Source organism: Zonotrichia leucophrys, chromosome 2 (assembly GCF_028769735.1).
Source record: "Zonotrichia leucophrys gambelii isolate GWCS_2022_RI chromosome 2, RI_Zleu_2.0, whole genome shotgun sequence".
NCBI classification, from domain to species: Eukaryota; Metazoa; Chordata; class Aves; order Passeriformes; family Passerellidae; genus Zonotrichia; species Zonotrichia leucophrys.
The window spans coordinates 115,560,025-115,583,691 of NC_088171.1; the positions used below are offsets into that span (position 1 = coordinate 115,560,025).

Consider the following 23,667-nt stretch of genomic DNA (forward strand, 5'->3'; position numbering starts at 1 on the left):
GAGTCACCATCCCTGGAGGTGTTAAGAGGCGTCTGGATCTGGCGCTGGGTGATGTGGTTCAGTGGTTACAGCGGTAATGCCAGGTAGACGGATGGACTGGATGAGCTTGCAGATCTCTTCCAACCTTGATGATGCCAAGATTCTGCGTGAAACAAGGAGCCTGAGGGGAGTGAGGCCACTGCCATCCCGCTCGCCGCCCTCCGCTCCACAGCCGCCAGCAGCCAAACCCAGCCATGGCCCCGGCCCCGTCCCCTTCCCCGCCGCCGCCGGAGCATGCGCAGGGCCGGGCCAGTTCCGCCGCCGCCCCCGCTCCGCTCCGTTCCTAGCGGCGCTGCCGGGATCCAGGGGAGCTGCTCCCGCCGCCCCTCTCCGTACTGCGGGCCCCGACGGACGGCAGCAAACAACCCCCGGGGCCGGAGGTAAGCGAGGGGCCGGCGGGCAGGGCCCCCTCCCCGCGGCCCTTTGTGCGCTTCTCGGGGCGGGCGGACGGACGGGGGGCTGCGGGCCGGGCATGGCGGAGCGGGGAGGGGGCGACCGGCGCCGGGGCGGCCCCGCTGTGCCGCTTGCGAGGGCGGTGTGGGTGCCCGCTCCAGCTGCGGGGCCGCCGCTCCCCGCAGCCGGCCGCGGGGAGGCTTTAGCCGGGCTCGGGGCGCTGCCGGCCCGGGGGGCTCCTCCGCCCGCGAACAGGGAAAGCAGCGCCTGGATAATGCCCTGTGTGACTGCCTGTGCCCGGCTCTGGGGTTTGGGAGCGCCTTCTGGCCCCTCCCTGGGGCTCCGCGGCCACTGCACGGCGGAGGCTCGGGCATTTGTATTGAGTTCTCTTGTGACGGGCTGAAGGGTGCTGCAGCGATAGACTGATACGACGGGCCTTTTCAGGAGTGATATACGACGAGCCTTTTCAGGCAGGCGGGCCCTGCTTCAGGTCTGAAATGGAGGCAGCAGGTTTCGGAGCTGAGCGCATAATGAGGGCAATTGCTCCCAGGCTAATTAGATGTGTATCAGAAAGGAAATACTGAGTTATTAGTAGAGAACGCGTCTTACGAAACCGTTCCTCGGTTCGTGATGTCTCAGCCTGACCTTCGGGAAGTGTTGTCCTCGATCTGCTCTAAAGATGAATTTCGGGGCTCATAAGCTTCTAGTTTCTGGAAGTGGGAACCAGTGTTCCACTGTAGGTGCCGACATTGTGGCCTGTTGTACTTTTTCCACGGGCTACAGGAGGAAGACATATGGGTGGGGGCCGTTTTTTGTTTTGTTTTTTTTTTTTCCCCCCTCCCACAGTTTTGGCTGCTGGTGCTTTCAAAGACAGCAGTCACTGCAGACTGGCCAGGTTGGGGTTTCGCAGGACCGTCCTGCTGTGCTTTGTTCATGCTTTCCGACCTGAACAATGCGTCGAGAAGCCCGTCTCCTCCCAGCCAGGCCGCCGAAAGCAGCTCGGGATCACTCCCACCTTGGAGACTTCCTGCTGGCAGACTCGGGCTGTCACGAGTGACGCCTTTCATGCCTCTCCCGTCGGTGGCCCGGTACTTCCCTTTGGCAAACAGGATCTCCTTAGTGGGACGTGCTGGCAGGGGCAGTCAGACTTTCCAGCCAAGTGTACTGAAGAGGGGGGCGAGGTCTTTACTGCCAGCTTTTGCGGGTCGCCAGCTGAGTTACAGCTGCTGCCCCATGCATTTCCTTTTGTTTTCATTTCTACTTCCCTAAACACTTGGTCTCCTCACAGTATGGAAATGATTCTGATGTTGGTATAGATTTTTAAGAGAGGAGAGGAGGTTGTAGTGACTCACGTTTTGTGGTATTCACTCCCTAGCGCCTAAAGCCGTTAGAGCACCAGCTGAAATTCATGTTTATACTGTGAATAACACTGTACAGAAGTCGTGGACAAGTTCTTCCTGCAATTACTGGTGGTCACTGACGGTGGCAATTATTACTTAACAATCCTTTTTTAAACTAAATGCAATATTCTTGTGGCTCTCACATTATCTAACATGAAGTATCTGTGTTACCATATGCAAAGTTATGAGCTCGCTCAATGCAGTTACAGTGGTGACTGTTCCTCTGGCTATTTAGTTGGAAAACCAAAACCAGGAACCGTTGGGTTTATGGCAAGGGAGCCAGCCTAGCCAGCCAGCCTTTGTGGCAAGCACTTGGGATTGTTAACCCTTGGCTGGGGAGGGAAGGCTGAGGGGGTTGTCAAGGGGCAGGATAAACTTCTGGAATGTTGTTTTATGTAATCTGAGCACTAGTATTTGTTTAGCTTTGCTAATGCTTTTCTGCAGAAAGCACTGGGCTCCTCTTTATAACTAGCGCAAGATTGGGGTTTTCTGGTGATCAAGTAACTGTGTGCCGAGACTGGTCTGTGGAGGAGAAATAAAGCTGGCCAGGGTGTTCCATGGAAGTTGGTCACTGGGGCAGGGGATCTGGCACTGCCTGTGCTGTGCTCTGCAGCCCTGTGGATGCCAAGATCATCACCTGCAAAATGCTGCTGCTGCGCCTCTCCTCACCCTGCCATGGGGTGACTCCTTTGGGAACACGCTGTCCTTAGCCTGCCCTCTCCTGCTGCCAGGGTGTGCTGGCTCTGAACATGTGCCAGTGCTGGGACCAGCACCTGAACCTGCCAGGGCTGCTGTGGCACAGAGGGACGTGCTGACTCTGATGCTGTGTGTGCCTTGGCTGGTGTGAAAAGCAGAGTGGAGCATCCAGGAACCACTTTCCTGACCAAGAGCTTGGGCTTACATTTGCCATTAGCCATTTCAGATGAGCAAAAGCATTTCATTGTTCAGGTTGATACTGGATTAAAACAGAACTTCAAACTGACCTTAAATGCCTGTGTTATAGCTTCCAGGCTTTAACTGTGTTTGGTAGAGTTGCAACAATTAATCAAAAAAGTCAGTGACAATTAATTATTGTAATATAACAGACCACGTGTTTACAGTTTAGACCTCTGTCACATTGAGAGCATGCTTTTTTGAAGTTTTAATTGCAGTTTGACATGATACTAGAGCTGTTGGGCCCTGCTGAGCAAACATAAAAGCTGTTGATGAATTTAGTGTAATATGAAGAGATGTCTGTTGTGTTACTGCAGTATCACATTAGGCATCTGTGTGTGTGGCGTTCATTTAGAAATAGACTGTGTCTGCACTTAAGGAAGCAGTCGCTCAAGGATTTATGCAATGGTCACTTTTAGTCTGAAATTTTTGCTAAATTGCTATTTTAATAAGCAATTTCTTTGAATGAGAAAATGAATCCCCAAACCAAAATCCTTTAGTAAAATTTCTGTATTAACTATGTTTTCAGTACCTTCTGTGACTTGCAAAACTGTATCACATTTTGTTGTCTTCTGGTTATGTCCCTCCCCATCCCTCTCACTAAAATGTTCCTATGTACTGATGTGGAATGTTTTATTGTGGGTTTCAGAAGTTCAGCTGATCTCAGTGAGAGTGTGAGTTAAGCAGCTCTGGAAAAATGGGATTTCCTGAAGCCTCAGGTGACTGGTTCTAGGAGAGCTGGATGTCAGCGTGGTGCCTTAGAGTACCATGTGAAGTGGTTTAGGGGTTTTTTTTTGAGTTTTGCTTTAGGTTTGGGGTTTTTTTCCTTTTTTTAAAACTTTTTTTTTTTTTTTATTACTTCCTGATAAGTTGTCACAGGGGCTCTCTGAACATCACATGACAGGCAGCCTGGAATTTCTGTGTTTTGAAACTCACCACTGACTGAATCTTCCTAGTTTTTACAGGTCTCTTGCTGCAATTAATGTGTTGCGAATGGAAGCCAAGGTCTGTCTAGAGGCCTCTTGCCGGATCTCATGATTTAGCTCCAGCCTAAAACTGAGCACCACAAAATTGCTTGCTGATTCCCCCCCCAAGCAGGATGGGGGGAGAGAATCAGAAGAGTCAAGTGAGAAGTCATGGGTTGATGTAATTAGATAGTTTATTGTGACAGAAAAGGAAGAAAAAAACAATTTAAATAGTTGGAATATACAAAATGAGTGGTGCACATTGCCACTGCTCACCACTTGCTGACCAATGCCTGTGCCTTTGGCCAGGTTTTCCCCCAGTTTATATACCGAGCATGATGCCACATGGTGTCCCTTTGGCCAGTTTGGGTCAGCTGTCCTGGCTGTGTCCCCTCCCAGCTCTTTGTGCCTCTGCAGCCTTCTCACTGGCAGAGCATGGGAAACTGAAAAGCCCTTGACTTAGTACAAACACTTTTTAGCAACAACTGAAACAACTAGTGTGTTATTAATATTCTCATCCTAAATCCAAAACACAGCACTAGGAGGAACATTAGCTCTATCCCAGCCAAAAGCAGGTCAGTGGAATATTAGAAGTGTTGAAAGTGTTTAAATATTTTAGACAGCAGAGCGGAAGCTTCCACAGTTGAATGTAAAATGCTGTCCCTGTTGGGACAGGAGTGATTAGGTTTTTCCTCCTAAACCTCATTGTAATTGCTTCTTGGCCTCCCATAGTCTTTCTTTGCTTCCTGCAAAATGTTTTGCTCTGTGTAGGTTTTCTCTTCATTGAGACCTAAACTTTGACAGTGCTAAGTATATTAAATAAAGCCTATTAGCCAAAGGCTGCTGTTGATAACAGATTAAATGGATAGTCTTAATGGAATTCATCTGTAGTGCCAGATATCTTTACTGCTGACTGGCAGGTCACAGAACACTTGTTTAGCACTTAGTCTGGTTAATTTATTTAAAAGAAAAAAATTAAGGAGTTAAACTCTGTAAATATCTGAAAGCTAATCCTCTTGTTTGTTTGCTTTTCCATTTGATTTTTTTTCTAGTCTGCCTTTGCCCGGTAGGACTTCATCAAAATGTCTCTCTATCCTTCCCTGGAAGATCTGAAGGTGGACAAAGTTATTCAGGTATGGTGGACTTTAAAAAAGATGAGTTTTGATGACAATAACTTATCTGATATTTAATCCAGGAAAGGGGAGACTTACTGTAGTTGAGAACTTGTTGGAAAAGACAACGTGTTTACTTTGTAGCTTTATCTAATATGATTAATGCTTATTTTACCACTTGGATATATTTATTTTGCTTTATCTATTCATTTGTGTTCATTTGTCTTTAATATGTTTGGGTTTTTTTAAGTATAGATACATGGTCTTAAGTAGACAAATATAGTCAGTGTCTTCACATACTTCAGCTCTGACTTGATGACTAAACTAATAAATCTGCTGCATCTCATTGCCAGTGTCCAAATCTGTGACAGAAAGTTTTTGTGGTCATTGGAGTAAAAAAAAAACAAAACAAAAAAAACAACAAAAAAAAAATAGCACTGGCTGTCTTAATGGCATCTGGAATCAGACTTGTCCTCTGGCTATTTTATGGTAGTCACCAGTTCTTGCAGTACATCCAAGATTATCACCTTTGTGCAAAACCCTTTATTTGTAAGAATATTGGTAGTTTTATTATTAGACATGATGAGGACTAAAACATATCTGTGAAACAAAATAATGAAAAACACTTGAATGAATTAACAAGTCTATGAGAAGTTTGATGTGGATGTGTTTCACAAGGAGTTTCCTTACTTTCTTCAACATTTTACCTCTTCCTGAACTTAACCTGCATTTCTTCCTGGTTTAAACAACAGCAAGAAGTTATAGTGTGTTTTAAGGTGGCTGATACTTTTGTCTATGCTGTTTTCATTGGGAAGCCATCAAGCAAACTACTAGAACAGCTTCTTAACTCTCCTGTGCTATCCCAAAATGCAGTGCCCTGTCTCATCTGTGTTTGTATGTGTGGGGTGGGGCTTTTGCAGTTGTGGGTGCTGTGTTGGGATTGCTCCTTGTTGTGTCCGCCCACTCCATTCTTCTTATGTAACCACAGTCCTTTATCTACAGTCTGGTAAAGCTGGACTAAAAATTGATTAGCCTGGAGCCAAGAGCAGGCTCCTTTGGCCTTTTATTGACCACCTGCTAGAGCTTATGCATTACAGTTGAAAATGTTCATAAATGTAATCAGTAAGCCATAACATTTTCACTGATACTTTTCATAGAATCACTGAGCAGTTTGGGTAAAAGTCCTCTGCAACAAACAGGGATATATTCAACTCCATCACTTTGCTCAGAGCCTTAAATGTCCCAACCTGACCTTAAATGTCTTCAAGGATGGGGCATCTAGCACCTCTCTGGACAGCCTATTCCAGTGCTTCACCACCCTCATTTTGAAAAAACTTGTTTCTCATATCTGGTCTAAATCTAAATCTAACCCTCTGTTAGTTTAGAACCTGTATCCCTTCTCCTCTTGCAACAGGCCCTGCTAAAGGGTTTTGTCAGCATCTTTCTTATAAAGCTCCCTTTTAGTATTGGAAGGCTGCTGTAGGCTTCTCTTCTCCAGGCTCAACAACCCAGCTCTGGCAGCATTTTCTCATAGGAGAGCTGTTCCATCCTCTGATTTGATTACTTCTGTGATAATTTCTTTGGGGCCTGCTTCAGAAGGTTCATGTCTTTCTTGTGCTGGGGGTCCCAGAACTGGACACAGCACTCCAGGTGGAGTCTCACACGGGCCGAGTAGAGAGGCAGAATCGCCTCCCTTGACCTGCTGGTATCAAAGGCTAAATTATTTCCTTCTCCCAAAGAATTCATTATAAAAATGCTGTCTCTTTAAATAAGTCTGAGGGCATTCTTAGGAGAAGAGGGGGCAGAGTGCTGAAAGATGTCTGTATCTGCAGCGAGTGACTAAGATTCAAATGACTGCTGGCTAAAAGAAACAGACTTGTTACATTAAATATTATTCTAACCTGCTCTCTTTGTCCCTCATTTGAGTTGGAGCCTGTGCTTCTAAATACACGTGATATTGCTAAATAATGACTCATTCTTGCTGTGAAACCTTTTTTTAAAGACAACTTCCTGGAGTGAACAGGACTGAGAAGCTTTCTATTTTCAAGCGTTTCCTTAACATCATGAAGTAATTTGACTGTCATGTTGCGTTAGAAAATTTATGTGTCCTGTTCAGGGTAACGTTTCAGTATGCATTGAGTACTTCCTCCCCCTGCCCCCCCACCTCTGACATTCAACCTCAGGAAAGTTACTGGAATAGCAATTTCCATCATGCTTAAGAGGCCTCTCTAAGGCTGTGTTTTTCACTGGTCATGAACACACAAGGCAAAAAGATAGAGCTGAGGCATTGAGAAGAAGGAAACTGACTCACAAATATAAGAGAAGTTAATAAAGTAAGCCAGTCAGCAATACAGAAATAAAGCTTAATGTGTTCACTGTAGTGGCTGTAGAAAAATAATCTTGGAAGGTCTGATTCTTTCAGAAGACATATTAGTAGCACTGGATTGTGTGGAACTTGACACCTGAAAAGAACTATGGATCTCACTAACAGTGTCTATAAATGGTGTGAAGAAGTAAAACTGCTGCTCCCTAGCTGAAAAAAGTAATTGCAAAACACTCTGCTAAAGGTCACACCTTAAAACTTATTTGTTAAGCTTTTTTGGACAAAGGTAATGTTTCCTTTAAGGCTTTTTAACTTGCTTAATGATGTAAATAGAACAGGTTGACAGGAAACCCTTTTTACATTATCATTGTAGCTCTTTCTCTCAGGAAGATATGAGCTGATCTGCCAAGTAGCTCTGATACTATTATAGCATGTTGTATTGAAGCTATTTATTTCACATAAAAAGTTTGACTTCATTACTTCAAGATGAATAGTAATTAGCATGTACAAGAAAAAAAGAAAATACTGAGTCTCCTGCCTGCATAATTAAGATTTATTTTTTCTGCAAGATAACATATGTGAGTTTCTTTGCTTTTAGGCTCAGACTGCCTTTTCTTCAAATCCAGCTAATCCAGCAATCTTGTCTGAAGCTTCTGCTCCAATTCCTTGTGATGGAGGTAAGCTCATGTACTGCATAGTATCCTATGGATGATGTTGTGGAAAGCAGTTGTGAAATCCTAGAGGTAACAGTACAGTAAAAAATAGCTATAAATATGTTACCCTATTTACAAAGGGAAATAAATGTTACCCTGTTTACATTTCCATTTTGGAAATGCTAACACCCACCTTGGTAAGGTGCTATAGGAGTCAAAAAACAGTGTTTGCTTATAAAAGGAAGTTGTGGCAAGCAGTCGCCCTTCTCTTTTTGCAACCTTTTCCAAGTGTGCCTACCATAACAAGATTTGATGTTGGTGCCTTTGGGCTCTGTCAGCTCTTACCTCAGACACTTAGTTGTCCTTATTTATCACATATGTATTTATAAGCTTTAGAGGACAGTGTGAGTCAGTCTTTGCTCTACACTGAGTTTGCTTTGGGACAAAGACAAATCTCTGTCAACAAGTGCCCAGGAAGCTGGCACTTAATCTTGTGCAACCAACATAAAGCTTGCAGCAGATTTTGGAATCAGATTTGTGGTGGGAAATCCATCAGATCTAAAGCTGAATGATTTGTACTTGTACTTTCTCCTTCTTTTCTTCCATGCACGTGTACATCCACAGAGGTGCACAGGTATGTTTGAGGTTAGAGCTCTGCTTTAGTAAATTTAAGTCTAAAAGGCCTAAAGCCTTGTGATCAGCAAGACCAGCAGCAGTGTTGGAATGGTGGTCAGGAATTGCTCAATCAGATATTAAAGGTTGGTGGATGGAACTTTGTCTCCAGTTCTCCTCTGGGTGCTTCTGTGTCTAAGATGACTTTAAGGCAGATGTTTGCATAGCTCACCAGAGTTGCCTCTGGTAGATCCTATCTGGATTAGGTACTTACCTGGCCTAACCTCACCAGACCAGATTTGAGATTGCTTCAGCAGTCTTGGCAGCTCTGCTGTCCATAGTTTGAATTCTCCTGCATGTGTTTAGCAAGCAGGAACCAAAACATAATTTTGACATCAGTTTGTGTGTGAATTGCTCTGGAATTCTGTGACTGAAGAATGATCAGTCATTCAATATATCCCAAATGAAAGAAGGCCTTACATCACCTATAGGATTTGCCAGACCCACTGGAAATGCTTCTGTTCTTACAGAAACAGGAGACTATACAACATCAAGAGTTTTGTGTTCTGCTATGAGTTCCATTATTTGGAGCGCTCTCTGTTTTAAGTGAGAATTTGATTCAGCCAGCAAAGAATGCATCTGGTGTAGTAAAGAACAAAACAGAGGAATTGTGTAGCTGCAGAAATCTTGTGCTGTGTTGTGCATAATCCTAGGGGCTTGCTTGAAAAAGCAAGCCAAAATAGAAAAGTTATTCATCAAAAGCTTTTTAATCAATATTGGTGAATTATAAGCTTCTGGGTTAGTCCAGAAATATGATCAGACTGCTCTCATGCAAAGCATATTAAAGAGCAAAAAAATCTCTTTGCTTATATTGGCATTCACCTGGCATTGACCTTTGCTCCTTCCCAGAAAAGTTACTTTCTGTTGCTGGTCAGACATGGATTCTTAAAATAGCTGGTTTTATACATTTTTGCCCATAAATGAACACTAGAAACCTAAGCCTTGTGTAGTGGGCTGCTTCTGAAGCCTTTCTTTACGCTGCCTCTCTCTCCAAGCAGCTTTTTCTGTCCCCACTCATTTAGTGAGAATATCAGGGGGACTCTTAAGAGTTCTCATAACTGGCACCTGTTAGATGGCACCAGTTAATGATCTGTGGAATGTCAAGAGCAATATCAAGGTTATTTCCAGAGTTGTTCAGCTCAAGGTCTGACAAGCCTGTCAGTTCAGCTTCCTTTCCTCCCACTCCTTGTGCCTCTCTCTGCTTGGGTATAGAGGGTTGTTTTAAAGGCTTTGTGTGTTTTGTCTTGTTGAGAGGCATGTGTAAAGCCCCTCCAGTTTGAAGCTGTGACAAACTGACAGCTGCTTTCTCATGAAGACTCACAGCAGACTGTAGTGTGAACCTTAGAACCAGGAGGCTTCTGCAGAAACCTTCCCATGCCTCAGATCTGGAATATGCTTGGTGTGAATGCCTCTTGCTGTTTTTGAACTCGGTGGAAGGTCTCTGTGTGTGTTCTTCAGCACACCTGGTTTGGGGATGGGGAGGGGAGCAGTTCTCCATAATTGCCCTGAAGTTCTGGAGTTGAAGGGCGTGTCCTTGTGCAGTGCAGCACAGTGTTGGTTTTGGAACGTCACCGTGTGTCTGTTGTTCTTTGTGTTGTAAAGGGTGGATAGAGTAAGTGAAACTGAAAGTTCTCCTCTGAGTTCTTTCTCTCAGAAGTGCTGCTTGTCTGGTTACTCTTCTGAACCAGGCCAGAATAACAATTCTGATTCAAGTGAGTCTTCTGCCATAATTTTCCAGTTAAATAATTACAAAAGCACAAGATTTGTTGAAGTAATTGTTCCTGTGAAAGCAGTTAACTGCTCCTTCTTTTAAACCAACTGTTGTATTGATTTTTTGTTTTGTTTTTCTCCTCTAGGCTTGTACCCCAGATTGTATCCAGAACTTTCTCAGTATATGGGCCTGAGCCTCAATGAGGAGGAGGTGCAGAGAAACTTAGCAGTGGCAGCAGCTGCTCAGCCACAGGGTGTAGGTACCAGTCATGCATATTCTAGAAAACAAAAGTGTAAAGACTAAATGTGTATCTAGCGTTCTAGAGAACAGATTATTATTTGCCTTAAGTACCATACTTGACTGAGAGGTGAATTATTTAAGTTGCAGTGCCTATTTTAATCTGTTCTGAAACTGAGCAATCCATTTCCAATGTTGGGAAGGGGTGGGGAAGACTTGGTGGTGTGGCTTATTTTGTGTGTTGTTTTTTTAAAATACCACTTCATACAAACTGACATATAGCTGTTCTTAAAAGTTGAAACTAAGTTGTCTGGCTGTTTTGTTTTAATCAGCAACTGGTAACACGACCTTCTACTAATTACATGGTAGCTCCAGTGACTGGAAATGATATTGGAATTCGCAGAGCAGAAATTAAACAAGGCATCCGTGAAGCAATTCTGTGTAAAGATCAGGATGGCAGAATTGGACTTCGCCTTAAGTCTGTTGATAATGTAAGTGTAGAATTTGCTTTTGCCTCCGGAGATTTTATTGCTGGACTATATTAGCAGTGAAGTTAGCATGTGGTCACAAAATAGTCTTCTGTATAACGGTTTCTTATCTGTTACTGGAATTTTACAGTCCTTCATTAGATTTGTAATTAGATTTCCAGCTTTCTGGACTAGAAACTGAATTTACAGCTGCAGTTTAATGCCTTGTGCTTTATAAGATCTGAAAAATACATGAAATATTTTTTGTTTCACTTTAGAGTGCAAACTTGTCCTTGCATAGTTGCTGTGATACTTTTTATCAGTTCAGGACTGCTTGTCTTTACCTTTGTGCAAATACTGGGCAGTACTTAATGTTCAGTAGTATGTAATAACTGCCCACTGTTTACAAGTACCTCCTTTTTTGTAAAAGGTGTTTAAACCATTTAAGTCATTTAATCTGAATGTTTTAAAAAATTTGTACTGCAGGTAGCATATAGGGTTAAAATACTTTTCTGTAGTTCTTCTAATGCAGAAAATGGGGTTTTTGTAGAGTAGCATGGGGTGATGGTTTTTTTTAACACCCCTCTCTCCCAAGGTATTATTTATAATTTGCTTTGATATGCTTTACTTTGATTTAGGGGTGGTTTCACTAGAAATAGTTTTGTAACACCTGTTAAAACAGACAAGTATTTACCCCTTTGCTTAAGACTTTAATGTTATGCTAATATTTTTTTAAAATTTGTAATATTTAGAGATCTAGATAGATTTGCTTGGTTTAGAACTTTGTTCTTGCATTAAGTATCTGTCAGACTTTCAAATATATCTAAAAATAGACTGAAATTTCAAAATTGCCCCCTACGAAGAGATAATTAGCAGGTCCTTTTGTCTTGTCTGTTTGGCTGATATTGTGTAGAATGGGAAACTTTAGGGGCTGTGTGTTCTGTGACTGGTCTTCATCTTTAAGCAAGAACTTCCCTTTCTCCTCCCCTTCCCTTTTTTCCCCTCTCTTGTAGGGTATATTTGTCCAGTTAGTTCAGGCAAACTCTCCAGCATCCCTTGCTGGTCTGCGGTTTGGGGACCAAGTTCTGCAGATCAATGGTGAAAACTGTGCAGGATGGAGTTCTGATAAAGCACACAAAGTTCTGAAACAGGCTTCTGCAGAAAGGATTTCAATGATCATTCGGGACAGGTAAAGCCAGCTGCACATATGGATTTGCCATAATCCATCATTGAGTAATTCTGAGGCATTTGGGTCTCCCCTTGCTTGTGCAGGTTTAACAAAATCTCATTGTCCATGTACTTCAGTAGTAAAGATCTTCAGAAATGTTCCCTTTTGTGGGGAGCAATAAAAATGGTTCCTAAATTGTAAACTTCCTGGGCATGATGAGGCGTAACATTTTTCCAAGATAAACTAGTGAGTGAGAGATGCCAAAAGCTAAATTTAAACTCTGAAGAGTTCTGTGCTTTTTTTCAGATAGAATTTTTTAATTTAGTTAAGTCAAAGTCAACAATAAAAGTAAAAAAATGTTTGTTGTATTAATTGATTTGCATTTTATGTAGCATGATATTTTTTCTTGTGAACTCTGTTGCTTACATAGAAATGAATGCCAGTTTTACTAAAAGCATGCTTGATGACCCAGTATGTTTTTTAAATAATGATCTTGTAGCTAGCTGTATGTAGTAACCACAGGTCAGATTCAACATAAGGCTTGTAGGCTGCAAGAAGACAGATGATCCTTCATGTGACTAAGTATATGCCTCAAAGCTTTTTCCATGCTCTTTCCTGCTTAGGAACCAAGCCTGACTCAGTGGAGGGCAGCTGCTTTGATTGGGGGCAGTTACTTCAAACACTGAATTAAAATATTGTGCCAGTAGATTCCCTGCTCTCACTACCACTTCTGTGCCCAACATGGCACCCTCTTCCGATATCTACTGCCTTTTTAAGAACAATTTAAAGGTTTATTGTCCCCAAAGCAGTTGAAATGTTGTTGGGGAAGCCTTGTGCTTTCAGAATCCTGTAGTCTACCTACAGTTGTTAAAACTGCCTGCACTGTTTTATTGACCTTGTAATGTTTGTAGAAAACTTTATCTTTAATGGATGTTTGTTTGGTTGGGGTGGTAGGTGGGTGGATGTTGTTTGGGATTTTTGTATTATTATTATTAATCCTGATGGTGAAATATCTGTAAAACAGGGACAACATAGGTTTATAATGTTTATAAACAAGTATATTTTAATACAACAATATTAACAAAATTAAGTTAAACCAAACAACTTTTCAATATAGAAAATATGAGCCCCTTAGAGTACAATTACTTTTTTATAAGCTAAAGATGCTAAAATAGAATGTGTTTTTTTCTGTGGTTTAGTAGACTGAAGATTTTTATTTTAAATGTCTTTTTAGACCTTTTGAACGAATTATTACCATGCATAAGGACAGCACAGGACATGTTGGTTTCATATTCAAGAATGGAAAAATAACCTCAATAGTGAAAGACAGTTCTGCTGCAAGAAATGGACTTCTGACAGAGCACAACATCTGTGAAATTAATGGCCAGAATGTAATTGGGTTGAAGGTAAAATAACCACTATGTGCGGGGTGTGGAATGCTGTGAGCTTTTTATGTTTGTGTAGTGTGTTTTGGAGAGACAGAAAAGGTTGTAATATATTTTTCAGTGTTCATAAAATATAAACTTCAGTCATGATGTAACTTGACTGGAGAGACAGATGTTTTAGGCCTCTGTGCAGTTTTGTATTGGTTGTCAGGGCTGCTCATTCTCATCCTCTCTACCTCTACCTGGCAAGACTGGCCCTCTCTTTTTACCTGTAGTCCAACCTTGCTGGCAAAGAAAGGGTCAGCTTCCTCCTTCCAACCTGCATCAAATTTTAGCAGGAATTGTGTATGACATCTGTGTCCCTTCTCTAGTCAGTTCATGCAAGATACTTTTAACCAAACGTCTGTGAAGTGGCATTGCAGTTTCAGTGATTTGTCCTGAAGGTTGAATACTCCAAACAAGGAGTTGGGGGAGTCTCAAAACCACGTGAAATGTGTCTAGAAGGAGCTCTTGAACCACTGCTTTCTAAGTCAGCTTGAGTTGTGTTGCTCATATGACTTCTTGTTTCTGACAGGACTCGCAGGTTGCAGACATCTTGGCAACAGCTGGAAACGTAGTGACCATCACTGTCATGCCTTCCAGTATTTATGAATATATAATAAAGAGGTAGGTAATACAAAGCAGCCGTGGTGTTATTTATAATCCAGTGGACAGTGACTAGAAAGTGTACTCGTGATAAGATGTCATTACAAACTTGAAGACTGTAAAGGGTGGGTGGAGATGCCTGAAAATTTGTTTAATCTGATGTTTTAGTTAAATTGGCGTGTGTTGGTACTGCTTTTAACCTATTCTGTGTTTGTGATGATCCTTTGCCTTTTCCTCTCTGGAAAAAGCCTTTTCTAAACTTCTTTTGACTAAGCCTGAATTTCGAAGAAGTGAATACTAAGGTATTTGTTACCTTTTAACTAAAATGTTGTTTGTACTGCAAGTAATTGCTGTGGCTTAAAAGTGATTCTGGGCAGGATGGTTCTGGGTTTCTTCCTAATCCTTTGGAAACAATGGCTTTCTACAACTAAATCTGTCCTGCATAAATACTTTTTGAAGTTAGTAGACATTAATAATGCTTCAGGTGTAATTGAGTCTTTTTTTCAGGTAAAGGAAAAGGATACGCCCTTGGCTTGGTATCCTCTTTCTACAGAGCAGTTCTCAGTCTAACAGCCACCTTTTCCCTGTGCTCTCCTTCCCTTGTGCTTGCACTCTGCTTGCCACATGTCCAGACCCTCAAAGATACCAACAACACAGCTCGGGTGCTAATAGAAGTGTTGAACATTGTGGGCTTCTCTTCAATCTCAGGGTGCAGTTTCATGAGCTGTCTGTAGCAACTTGTCAAAAATAGTGGAGTGAAAGTCCAGCTTCTGGTTTGTATTGAAGTACTGGCCATGACAAAGCTACTGTGAGCAGAGGCTTGAGTGGTCTTCTATAGTTATCTTACAAACCTGAATGCCTTTTCCTTTTCCTTAGGATGGCAACTAGCATCATGAAGAGCCTGATGGATCACTCTGTTCCTGAAGTCTAAACTTGCACCATGGATGTGTGTGTACATATATATAATGATGATTCCACTAAACTTGGGCTATTATACTCAGTGATCTCTTTCTTCTGCACATGAGCCTTTCTGGAGGCTGAGAGAAGATATGCTGCATCAAGCATTTGCATCTATAATGGCTGGGAATGTCACCGTTCAACATATCTCGTGTATTCACACACTGTAAAACTTGCAGCCTTACATGCTTGACAATGTGAAATTCCAATTATGTTATGACTTCTTTTTGTAGGTCTTTTATTTAGCTTACTACTACTATAAGCCATTGCAACTAAAGGAACCAGGTATCACTTGCAAAGCTACATGTTGTTACCCAGGACAATGCTGTGCTTTGTATGTCTAAAAAGAATGAGTATTTTTACTGCTTTTTGTTTGCAAGAGTAGATTTGAAATAGCATATTAGAAGTAAGGCTAGTACTAGTTAATTTTTTGTTCTAGTAAATACTGTTTACACAAAAATGCCACTTAGCTGAATATAGCTCAAGGCATCAGTAAGCGTTAATTAAAGTAGTGTACAGATACTCAAATCTTTTTATTACTTGTTATATGAATTGTAACGAATATGCTTCTCTCTCGCCTTAACCATGTTATTTTAAGGATTTAGACATAACCAAATAAATGACCAAAACTTTACATCCTGTGTGTGTACCTACTTCAGGTAAAACAGGCTTATTTTATTGAGGTCAGTTTCAGCCAACAACTAAGATAGGAAATGCAGTGTAAAATATTTTAAAAATCTTACTCCTTTTAACATTGAAATTTTCAGAAGGGGTAGCTCTGGACTACTTTAAGCAAGATGTGTTGAATGGAAAAAAAATTTCACTGTGAGGGTGGTGAGGCACTGGAACAGGTTACCCAGAGAAGCTGTGGATGCCCCATCCCTCAAAGTGTGTAAGGCCAGGCTGGATGGGACCCCAGCAGCCTGGTCAAGTGGAAGGTGTCCCTGCCCATGGCTGGGAGCTGGGAACTAGGTGATCTTTAAATCCCTTCCAACCCAAGCCCTCTAATGATTCTAACTCTCTTTCCACCTTAAGCTTAACATGGAATAGCAGCCAGCTGTTGTACAAGATGTACTAATTGTAGAGTTGCAATTTCACTGTAAAGTGGCCTACAGCTTGCTGGGTGTGCTGGGTCTGGCTGGGTTAATGAAGGTAATGAAGTAGGAGTTGAATTTAATTTTCTTGTAGGAGCGGGTGTGGGGCTGTGTTAGAGGCCTGTGACCAAAGCAGGGCTGATAACACAGCAGGGCGTTTCCTGAGTTGAATGTGCACAGTGTCAAGGCTTCTCCTGCTCCTCAGTCTGTCCCCTGTTCCCAGAGGGAGAGAGGGAGCACAGCTGAGGCCACTGATCCAAACTGACCAAAGGAAAATTCAACACCATTATGCTCAGCAATAATTAGGGGGGAATCTTTCCAAGGCAGTTGTTGTTCTGAGCATCAGTCTGCTGTGGGAATAAGGGTATGATTACCTTTGCATCATTTCTTTTTTCTTCCCCAGTTTCTATTTTACCTTTGTTTAGTTCTCCTATCCATTGCAATCTGTAAATTCTTGTAGCTTTTGCACTTTTGAGTCTCTTTTCCCTCTTGCTATGGGGTAGGGTGAGTGAAAAGCTGATCATTGGGATCAGCCCACCACAACAGGTCAGGGGCATGTTCAACTGAGACTTGAAGTTTAGTGATTTTTTTACTATTTTTTCCCCCTCTGCTCTGTTCCAGGTTACAGCTATGAAATCTAGGATTACTGAACTTCAGGTTTCCTCATAGTTGGCAGCAGCATGAAGTCAAAGCAAAGAAGTTGAGTTCAGTAGAGGTATTATTTTGTAAAGATATATTTGGGGAATCACTGTAGCTATTCCTTCAGAATTTACTTGGATCAAGAATTGGTCTGGGGGTGGTGGTGGCATCTCAATTATTTCTTTGTCCATTTAAGGGACATATGCAAAAGATTCTAAGAGATCACACCAAAAAGAAAATCAAACATTTCACAGCTTGGCAGTGTGCAATAAACAAAGTCTCATCTACCACTTCCTCATTAGCATGTGTAGCTAATTGTAGCTTTTCCTGGGTTGGGAGACCTGCTCTTCCAGGAAGGACTCAAGTTCAGCAGTGAAGAAGTGTCTTGGCATGTAGCTTGCTGTATCTCAAATGAATTTTTCTGTTATGGTAACCCAGAGAAAACCATTACAGCACTTCAGGCTGGAGAGGTGACCAAATTCATTCTGCAAGCCATTTTAATGGGACTGTTTGGTTACTAAATGATGGTCTCTGGAACCACTGTGGCAAGCCTACACTGGCAGTAATTGGTGGCTTCATGTAGCATTGGTATAATTCAGTCCCATGGGCCTAGCCCTGTGCCTGCAGTTATCTCTGAGGGCTTTGTCAAGCTCCTCTGCCTAGCTGTGAAATCCCTAGAGCCCAGACACTGATCTCTGCTTCTAACCAGTTTTAACTTAGGAGCAGATGAGTCAGCAAGGGCTGATTATAGATGTAATTGGGCTTTAAAACTCTGTTTACAGCTTAACAAGTGGCATTTGGTTACTTAAATCTTGTGACTCCCTAATAAACAAATCATGCTAAAACTAAAACTGAAAAGAGTAAACCAAGAAAATATGTTGGAGGGATGTAAGATGACAATTTTTTTTGTTATCAGCCAGATTGCTGGAACTACTGGGGCAATCCACTGGAAAAAACAGTGGTAGACTGTCAGTACAAGAACTTCCAGCTATAGCAGATAGCAACCAGAAGTAAAAGGATAATCAAAAAGCTCCTGTTTTAAGGCAGAAATTAGCTAGCACTGGAGAGTAACTTATGATTAAATATACATATATGCATATACATAAATTCAAAGAAACTGGAAGGAAGTATCCAGTCAACAGGGTTAACTTGATTTTTCCCCTTTAAAAAGCTATGGTTGCTTTAGGCAATGGAGCAGGGTGAGGGCTCTGTTTTGTGAGCATGCTTTACAGCACAAGGTGACCTCAGCTGCACTCAAGAGCTATGCATACCATGCATCCATATTTAATCAAAAGAATATGATCTCTCAGTGAGGTTGACCCTGAAGCTTCTGCTTCTTCCTCAGGTCTGAGTTATTTTCATCTGGTTTAGCTCAGCAGGAGGCCCCCTAGTGACAAAGGACAATCCTGAATTCACCCAAGCCATTTCCAGGCAAGTATACAAAAATCACGTGTTTGCATACACACAGATATGTTTTAGAAATAAATATAAAGGTGAAGAAACAGGGCAGACACCAAACATTCTCCTGCAAGATGAAGACTGGTACAGCAGGCATGCATGGTATGGCTTAGCCTTTCACCATGTGTGGCTTCACCACACACACTCATTGATTACATAAAAACAGTTGTCTGCTAAGCCAAGAGAGTAGTGCAGCTGAAATAAATACCACTTTGGTTTAATAGCCTTACCTTACTGAAAAATAAGCTCACACTCTGGCATAATAGAATAGAAGACTGGGGAAATGACAGGACAGCACCTAACCACAAGCTGATTGTTTCACAATACCAAGAAACAGCTGTGTCTTGGATAGGCATTGGGTGTCAAACTCAAGGCAGGGTATCTGACTGAACACAGTTCAGTAGAACACTTCCCCTGGACACAGTGCCAAGACACCTCAACACCAGCAGTAGGGAAGACCAGCAGAGAAATAAATAGATCCTCAGTCATACTCAGGCAGCATTACAAATGCAAATGCTTATTGCTATAAATAAACCATTAAATACTTCATTTAAACAATTTAAGTATTTCAAGTCTTTCACTTCAGAACAGCTCCTCCCAGGAAAAGATACCCTGAAGTCCTACAGAGAAAGTAATCCTTGTGCAACACTGCTTTGTTCCTGGGTTAAGACAGCTGGGGGATTGGATAAACCCAGGAACTGTAGCTCTGTTTAAATGCCACACTGAAATTCCATCCCAAAGGAGATTTGAGCTAAAGAAGGTTGGGAACACTAAACAAAACATGAAAATGCTGAAGATTACTAAAAGAAAAGGATAGTAATAAAAATGAGGAAAAGAAGGAGTGATAGTCATTTATGCTCAACTTCAGGCACAGGATTAGGAGAATATTTATCCCAATATCTGTATGTGTATCTGGTCTGTTAGAAGATCAGTTTTATGCTTGTTTTCTCTTCAGACCAATACATTAGTGCTGGTTTTGAGTAAGAAAAAGCCAGAGAGAATTTGTTCTTACTGTGCTGTATGCTTTTGCAAATAGCCACAGCTAAGGGCTGTCAGGAGCCCAGACTGGGGACAGCTGCTGCAGTGTTCAAAGCAGGATTTACAATCACATGCATCTCCACTAAGAAGAAATGTTGACTACACATGACAGAGAGCATTAAGCTCCACACACCCTAAAAGGCTTAAATTAAGAATGCAAATGCTGCTTCTTCTTTCAAAGCAGTTCAAACAGCAAGCTATGATACATTCCATGTAAATCCAGCAATGACTGCAAGTTACGAGCTCTTTAATTACAGAAAAATAAGTCTTTTATTTCATATCATTTTACACAAGCAATTTCAATATGATAGTCCATGAAAAACAAGTGCATACCCTATGGAAGTTAAGAGCTCTCAGTGAAGTCAACATAACATAGAAAGTTGTGGTTGAACAAAGCTTCCTATCTGGTTGAACTTCCGCAGCCATCATTGCACAGAGTTAAGTTCCTTTAAAAGATTTGGTTTAAAATTAGAGTTCATTTAAATGACTGGAGGGAAAGGCACTTAATATTGCAGTTTCCAGAACATGATTTGTTTGTCTTCCCCTCCTGTAATAACACTGTTGCACTGTTCATTCATCCACATGGACATAACAGCACCTGGGAAACAAAATCACAAACAAGTAAATCCAAATGCAAGTAAGTGTGGTACTCGAGATGGCAGAACAGATCTTTCTTTGAGAGAGTTTAGCATAGTCTGAGCATTGGATTACACTGACACCATATTTGCTAAGAGGAATTTTAGTAGGGTCCTAGCTGCTCTTATTCATAGTAAGGATCTCATGCTCCATTGCCTCAGCTGAATTTTGGTACTAGAGGGACATCATTGCTATGTAGAATGCAGATGGCAAGTATGGAAAGCATTCATGGAGAATGAGCTTTTTCACTGACATTTGGAATTTTCACGGTAGAAGTGTATTCACATCTTGTAGCATATGCCTCAGAAGCCCACTTCTGAAAAATCCCCAACTACAGAATGATCTCTCCACAGGTCAAGTTCCAGTGTAAAACTTACAGCAGGGAAGTTTGAAACAACTGTTCTTAGTTAAATAGCCTTAAAAACTTGACTTAGTAAAACTTAGGTAGTTTTTCCCACACATTCTGGTTGCTGATATACTGGCACTATATAGATACATTTAATCTGCCTATAAATCCCCATCCAAAACAAATTTACTAGAGAACTTTACCTAACGTTGTTAGACTCAGCCTGGACACACTGTGGCAAAGAAACAGTACAGTCTATATTACATTTGAGGGCCAACAGGTAGAAAAATGTTGACTTTTGCAATGTTGTGGTAATTAGAAAAATTGAAAGTCATTTCCCTTTGGCGAGTCTTCTACAAAGCAATATTCTTTCATTCTTACTTGATTTCCTAGGAGGCTTACATGGACCTACTTCTAATTCTGGTGTTTCAGGTAAAGCTGACATCAGGAACAGCAAGAGCAGATGACTCTCAAACTTTTCAGTTCTAAAAGAGCTGGAAAATAGGAATCTCACATTCAGTTTGAGAATGGGAATAGTTCAGGCATACCTGTATGTCCTTTGATTCTTTCAGTAACTTTTCCTCCAAGAAGGTCCCAAACCAGTAATTCACCAGATTGAGATCCTGATAAGATGGTATTTCCATCCCATTTGAAGCACCTGCAAGTAAATCTGAGATTAGTTCATGTCAAGCTTTTGCATTATGACAGCCAGACATTTCCAAACTAGGTCAGAAAAGAACAGGAAATAGAGATATGAAACCAAAGGAAACTACCTTTTAACACAGTCTTTCTGGAAAGATTATTCCCAAATTATTTTAAAGATCCATGACCCAGTCTTGGTTCTGTGACTGCCCTAGACCCAAGCCAGGCCTTCCCCTGGCAGAGTTTGAAACAATCCCATAACAGAAGAGGGCCCAGTCAGGTATGCATGTGTGTGACATCCCAGTGCTCTCATGAGTCACCACTTTCACTTCTGCCACTTCATATTCCTGAAACCATCACTTAAAAAGCAAAGATGACTTTCAGGTAAATAACTAGTGAAAATATATGTGAACAAGCATATATGATTATATACACCCACAAAAAAAAATGAAGTGTATTCCATGTATAGCTGCTATGTTTTTACTCCAGTAACTGAGTAAGCATTCCATCTGTTTATCTGATAAACCATAAATAACTGTATACTTTTCAATTGGTGGAAAAAGGTGATTGGTCTTTGATTTTAAAAGCCAATATTTTTTAAGACTATCAAAAAAAGAAAACATTAAAACAAAACCTCCACAACAAACCCAAAGAATCAGTATTAGTAACAGATTATTTAAATAAGAAAACTCAACTTGTTAGACATTTCAGTAGTTCAGTTGCTGGAAGAGCTGGTTAGCTACAGCTGTCATCATCTTTAAGGGACATGACAGTTGTTGAAAAGTTGTTTACTTAGAGAGCTGTTTGATTTTGCCCCAGTTTGGAAAGCTTGATCATAATGCTAGAATGTCAGTCTTTTCACTCTAAAAAGTGATTCAGTAAAACACAGTTCCCAGTATTATGGCCCTTCCCACTGCTGTCACCAGCCATCTCCAGCCAGCTCCATAACCTGCATGTTCTCAGCATTACCTCTGTGGCTCTTCAGTGGTCACAGAAGATACAAGCATTCCAGTTTGTACATCTATTACTTTAAAACAACAGTCCTCCCCTGTGCTCAGTAGATGTCTGCTGTCTGTACAAAAGAAGGAAGCAAATAAAAGAAACAACAAGAAAAACCATGTTCAGACATTCCGTTCCAGTTGTCAAAGCACTCTGTGATCAGCATGTTGGATGTGATATTACCTCACCTATGTATCTATAAATAATTTACTGGAAATTAAGTCTCTAAGCAAGCAAAGATAAACAAGATTGGTGTAGAGTCTAGATCGCTGGTCTGCAGCCTAGCATGGCCTTGTGTACAATTAAATTCTTTACAGAGGAGATGTGTGACAATCCAAAACATCTCACCATCGCCCTTAAAGCAGTAATTTCAATAAGAAAGATATATTATATGGTATTAATAATAAGATTCCTTCTGAAGCTCCCAAGAGTGCACATTAAAAACTGAAATCCAACGTACCAGGACTAAAAGCAGCATGAAATACAGTCCCAGAATGATGTGGCAACTGATGCAACACTGTTGCTGTAGTAACATCCCAAACACTAATGGTACCCTCTTTGGTTCCAGATGCCAGGATGGTATTTGCAGCATTAAGGTCCATTGTATTTACCTAGGAAGTTAAACATCCCATGACTCCTCCTCTTCTTTCATGGGAGCCATCTTGAGACAGGTTTTAAACATACACAAAACAAGCCCATTATCCCTAAGAGGACATTTTATTTATGAAAAGCCTTGAATTTAGTTCTCAACACCCTTAATTAGGTACAAGTATGAAAAATCCAAACTATAAGAGGAAAAAATAGGTCACTTTAAAGACCTTTTTAAGCTTTTGCTTTGCAGAATCAGAAATGCTAAGTGACATTTCAGATTGCTTTTAGTACCAATACTCTCCATCTAACTGCTAGACTCTACCCTTAAGGGTAAAATTTTTAACTTTTAAAAAACTTCCTACCCATCAGCTGTTTCCAGTTCTCTTGGGTACAGTTCTTAAATGCTATCAGAACCATTTCAGTATTTGCCAATGTTGTGATCTATTAAAAAACTAACTCTTAGGAAGGTTTAGAACATAATCATTTTAAATATCTTCACAGACTGATGTTAGAGGCCATAAACAAAAGTATGCAGTTACACATTTCTGATGCATTGCACACAATGTGTTTCTATATTTACAGTGAAATTCATTAAGATATTTACCATGACAGCATGGTAAACAATTCAGGATTTCTTTTTCATTTGCTTGCCTTACATTAAGAGGAAACTAACAATCAAAAAGATTAATCTGTTTTCAAAAGCAAAGAGGCAAACAAAACCCCCCAATCCTTCCTGCCCCCCATAGGAATTCTGTGCATTCAAGCTGAGCAAGACAAATGAAGAAACCTCTGTTTATACTGGTGCTTCAGTCCCAAGAAATGGACCTTTCAACCCAGGAAGTCCAGAACACTGGTGCAGAACCATCAGACAGTGAAAATCCTGGAACAAAACAAAAAGCCCCTACACACATTTCCCAAAATACAACCCTCAGCCCCTAACCCAATCTTTGTGCTTTACCACTAGATCATGATTTAAATCATCAATTAATTTTCTTGTTCTCAGACACTGCATCAACATACTTACACTGACATCATGTTCTAAGTGTGCAAGCAGTTCAAAGTGGTGTTTTTTATTGCTCAAGGTCTCTCCAGGAACACAGTGCCACACCTACAACACAGATACTTGTGTTTGTTCAAGGAAGCAGTAATATAACCCCAGATGGG

The 23,667-nt window shown here is 41.2% G+C and overlaps 2 protein-coding genes across 2 annotated transcripts in view; one reads left to right on the plus strand and one right to left on the minus strand.

The window, feature by feature from the left end:
• Nucleotides 1-280: 280 nt before the first annotated feature.
• On the plus strand, nt 281-15,694 carry SDCBP (syndecan binding protein). The gene is made up of 9 exons (XM_064706130.1): nt 281-419; nt 4,783-4,863; nt 7,764-7,842; nt 10,347-10,456; nt 10,771-10,929; nt 11,919-12,094; nt 13,308-13,479; nt 14,033-14,124; nt 14,980-15,694. Exons 2-9 carry the CDS (start codon nt 4,813-4,815, stop codon nt 15,032-15,034), a joined length of 894 nt encoding a protein of 297 aa, XP_064562200.1. The 5' UTR covers nt 281-419; nt 4,783-4,812; the 3' UTR covers nt 15,035-15,694.
• Nucleotides 15,695-19,519: 3,825 nt separating this feature from the next.
• The window catches only part of NSMAF (neutral sphingomyelinase activation associated factor), a 40,026-nt gene continuing 35,878 nt past the window's right edge, over nt 19,520-23,667 (minus strand). The window contains exons 27-31 of the mRNA XM_064706131.1: nt 23,528-23,611; nt 22,373-22,523; nt 21,883-21,985; nt 20,820-20,929; nt 19,520-19,887 (exon numbers count right to left, since the gene is read on the minus strand). Coding sequence (XP_064562201.1) covers nt 19,793-19,887; nt 20,820-20,929; nt 21,883-21,985; nt 22,373-22,523; nt 23,528-23,611 — 543 coding nt within the window. The 3' untranslated portion in view covers nt 19,520-19,792. The remainder of the gene's footprint in view (nt 19,888-20,819; nt 20,930-21,882; nt 21,986-22,372; nt 22,524-23,527; nt 23,612-23,667) is intronic.

Coding starts and splice junctions, on each gene's coding strand:
- SDCBP (XM_064706130.1), top strand. CDS start 4,813: ATGTCTCTCTATCCTTCCCTGGAAGATCTGAAGGTGGACAAAGTTATT. Junction 7,843..10,346: donor TCCAATTCCTTGTGATGGAG/GTAAGCTCATGT, acceptor TTTCTCCTCTAG/GCTTGTACCCCAGATTGTAT. Junction 13,480..14,032: donor AGAATGTAATTGGGTTGAAG/GTAAAATAACCA, acceptor TGTTTCTGACAG/GACTCGCAGGTTGCAGACAT.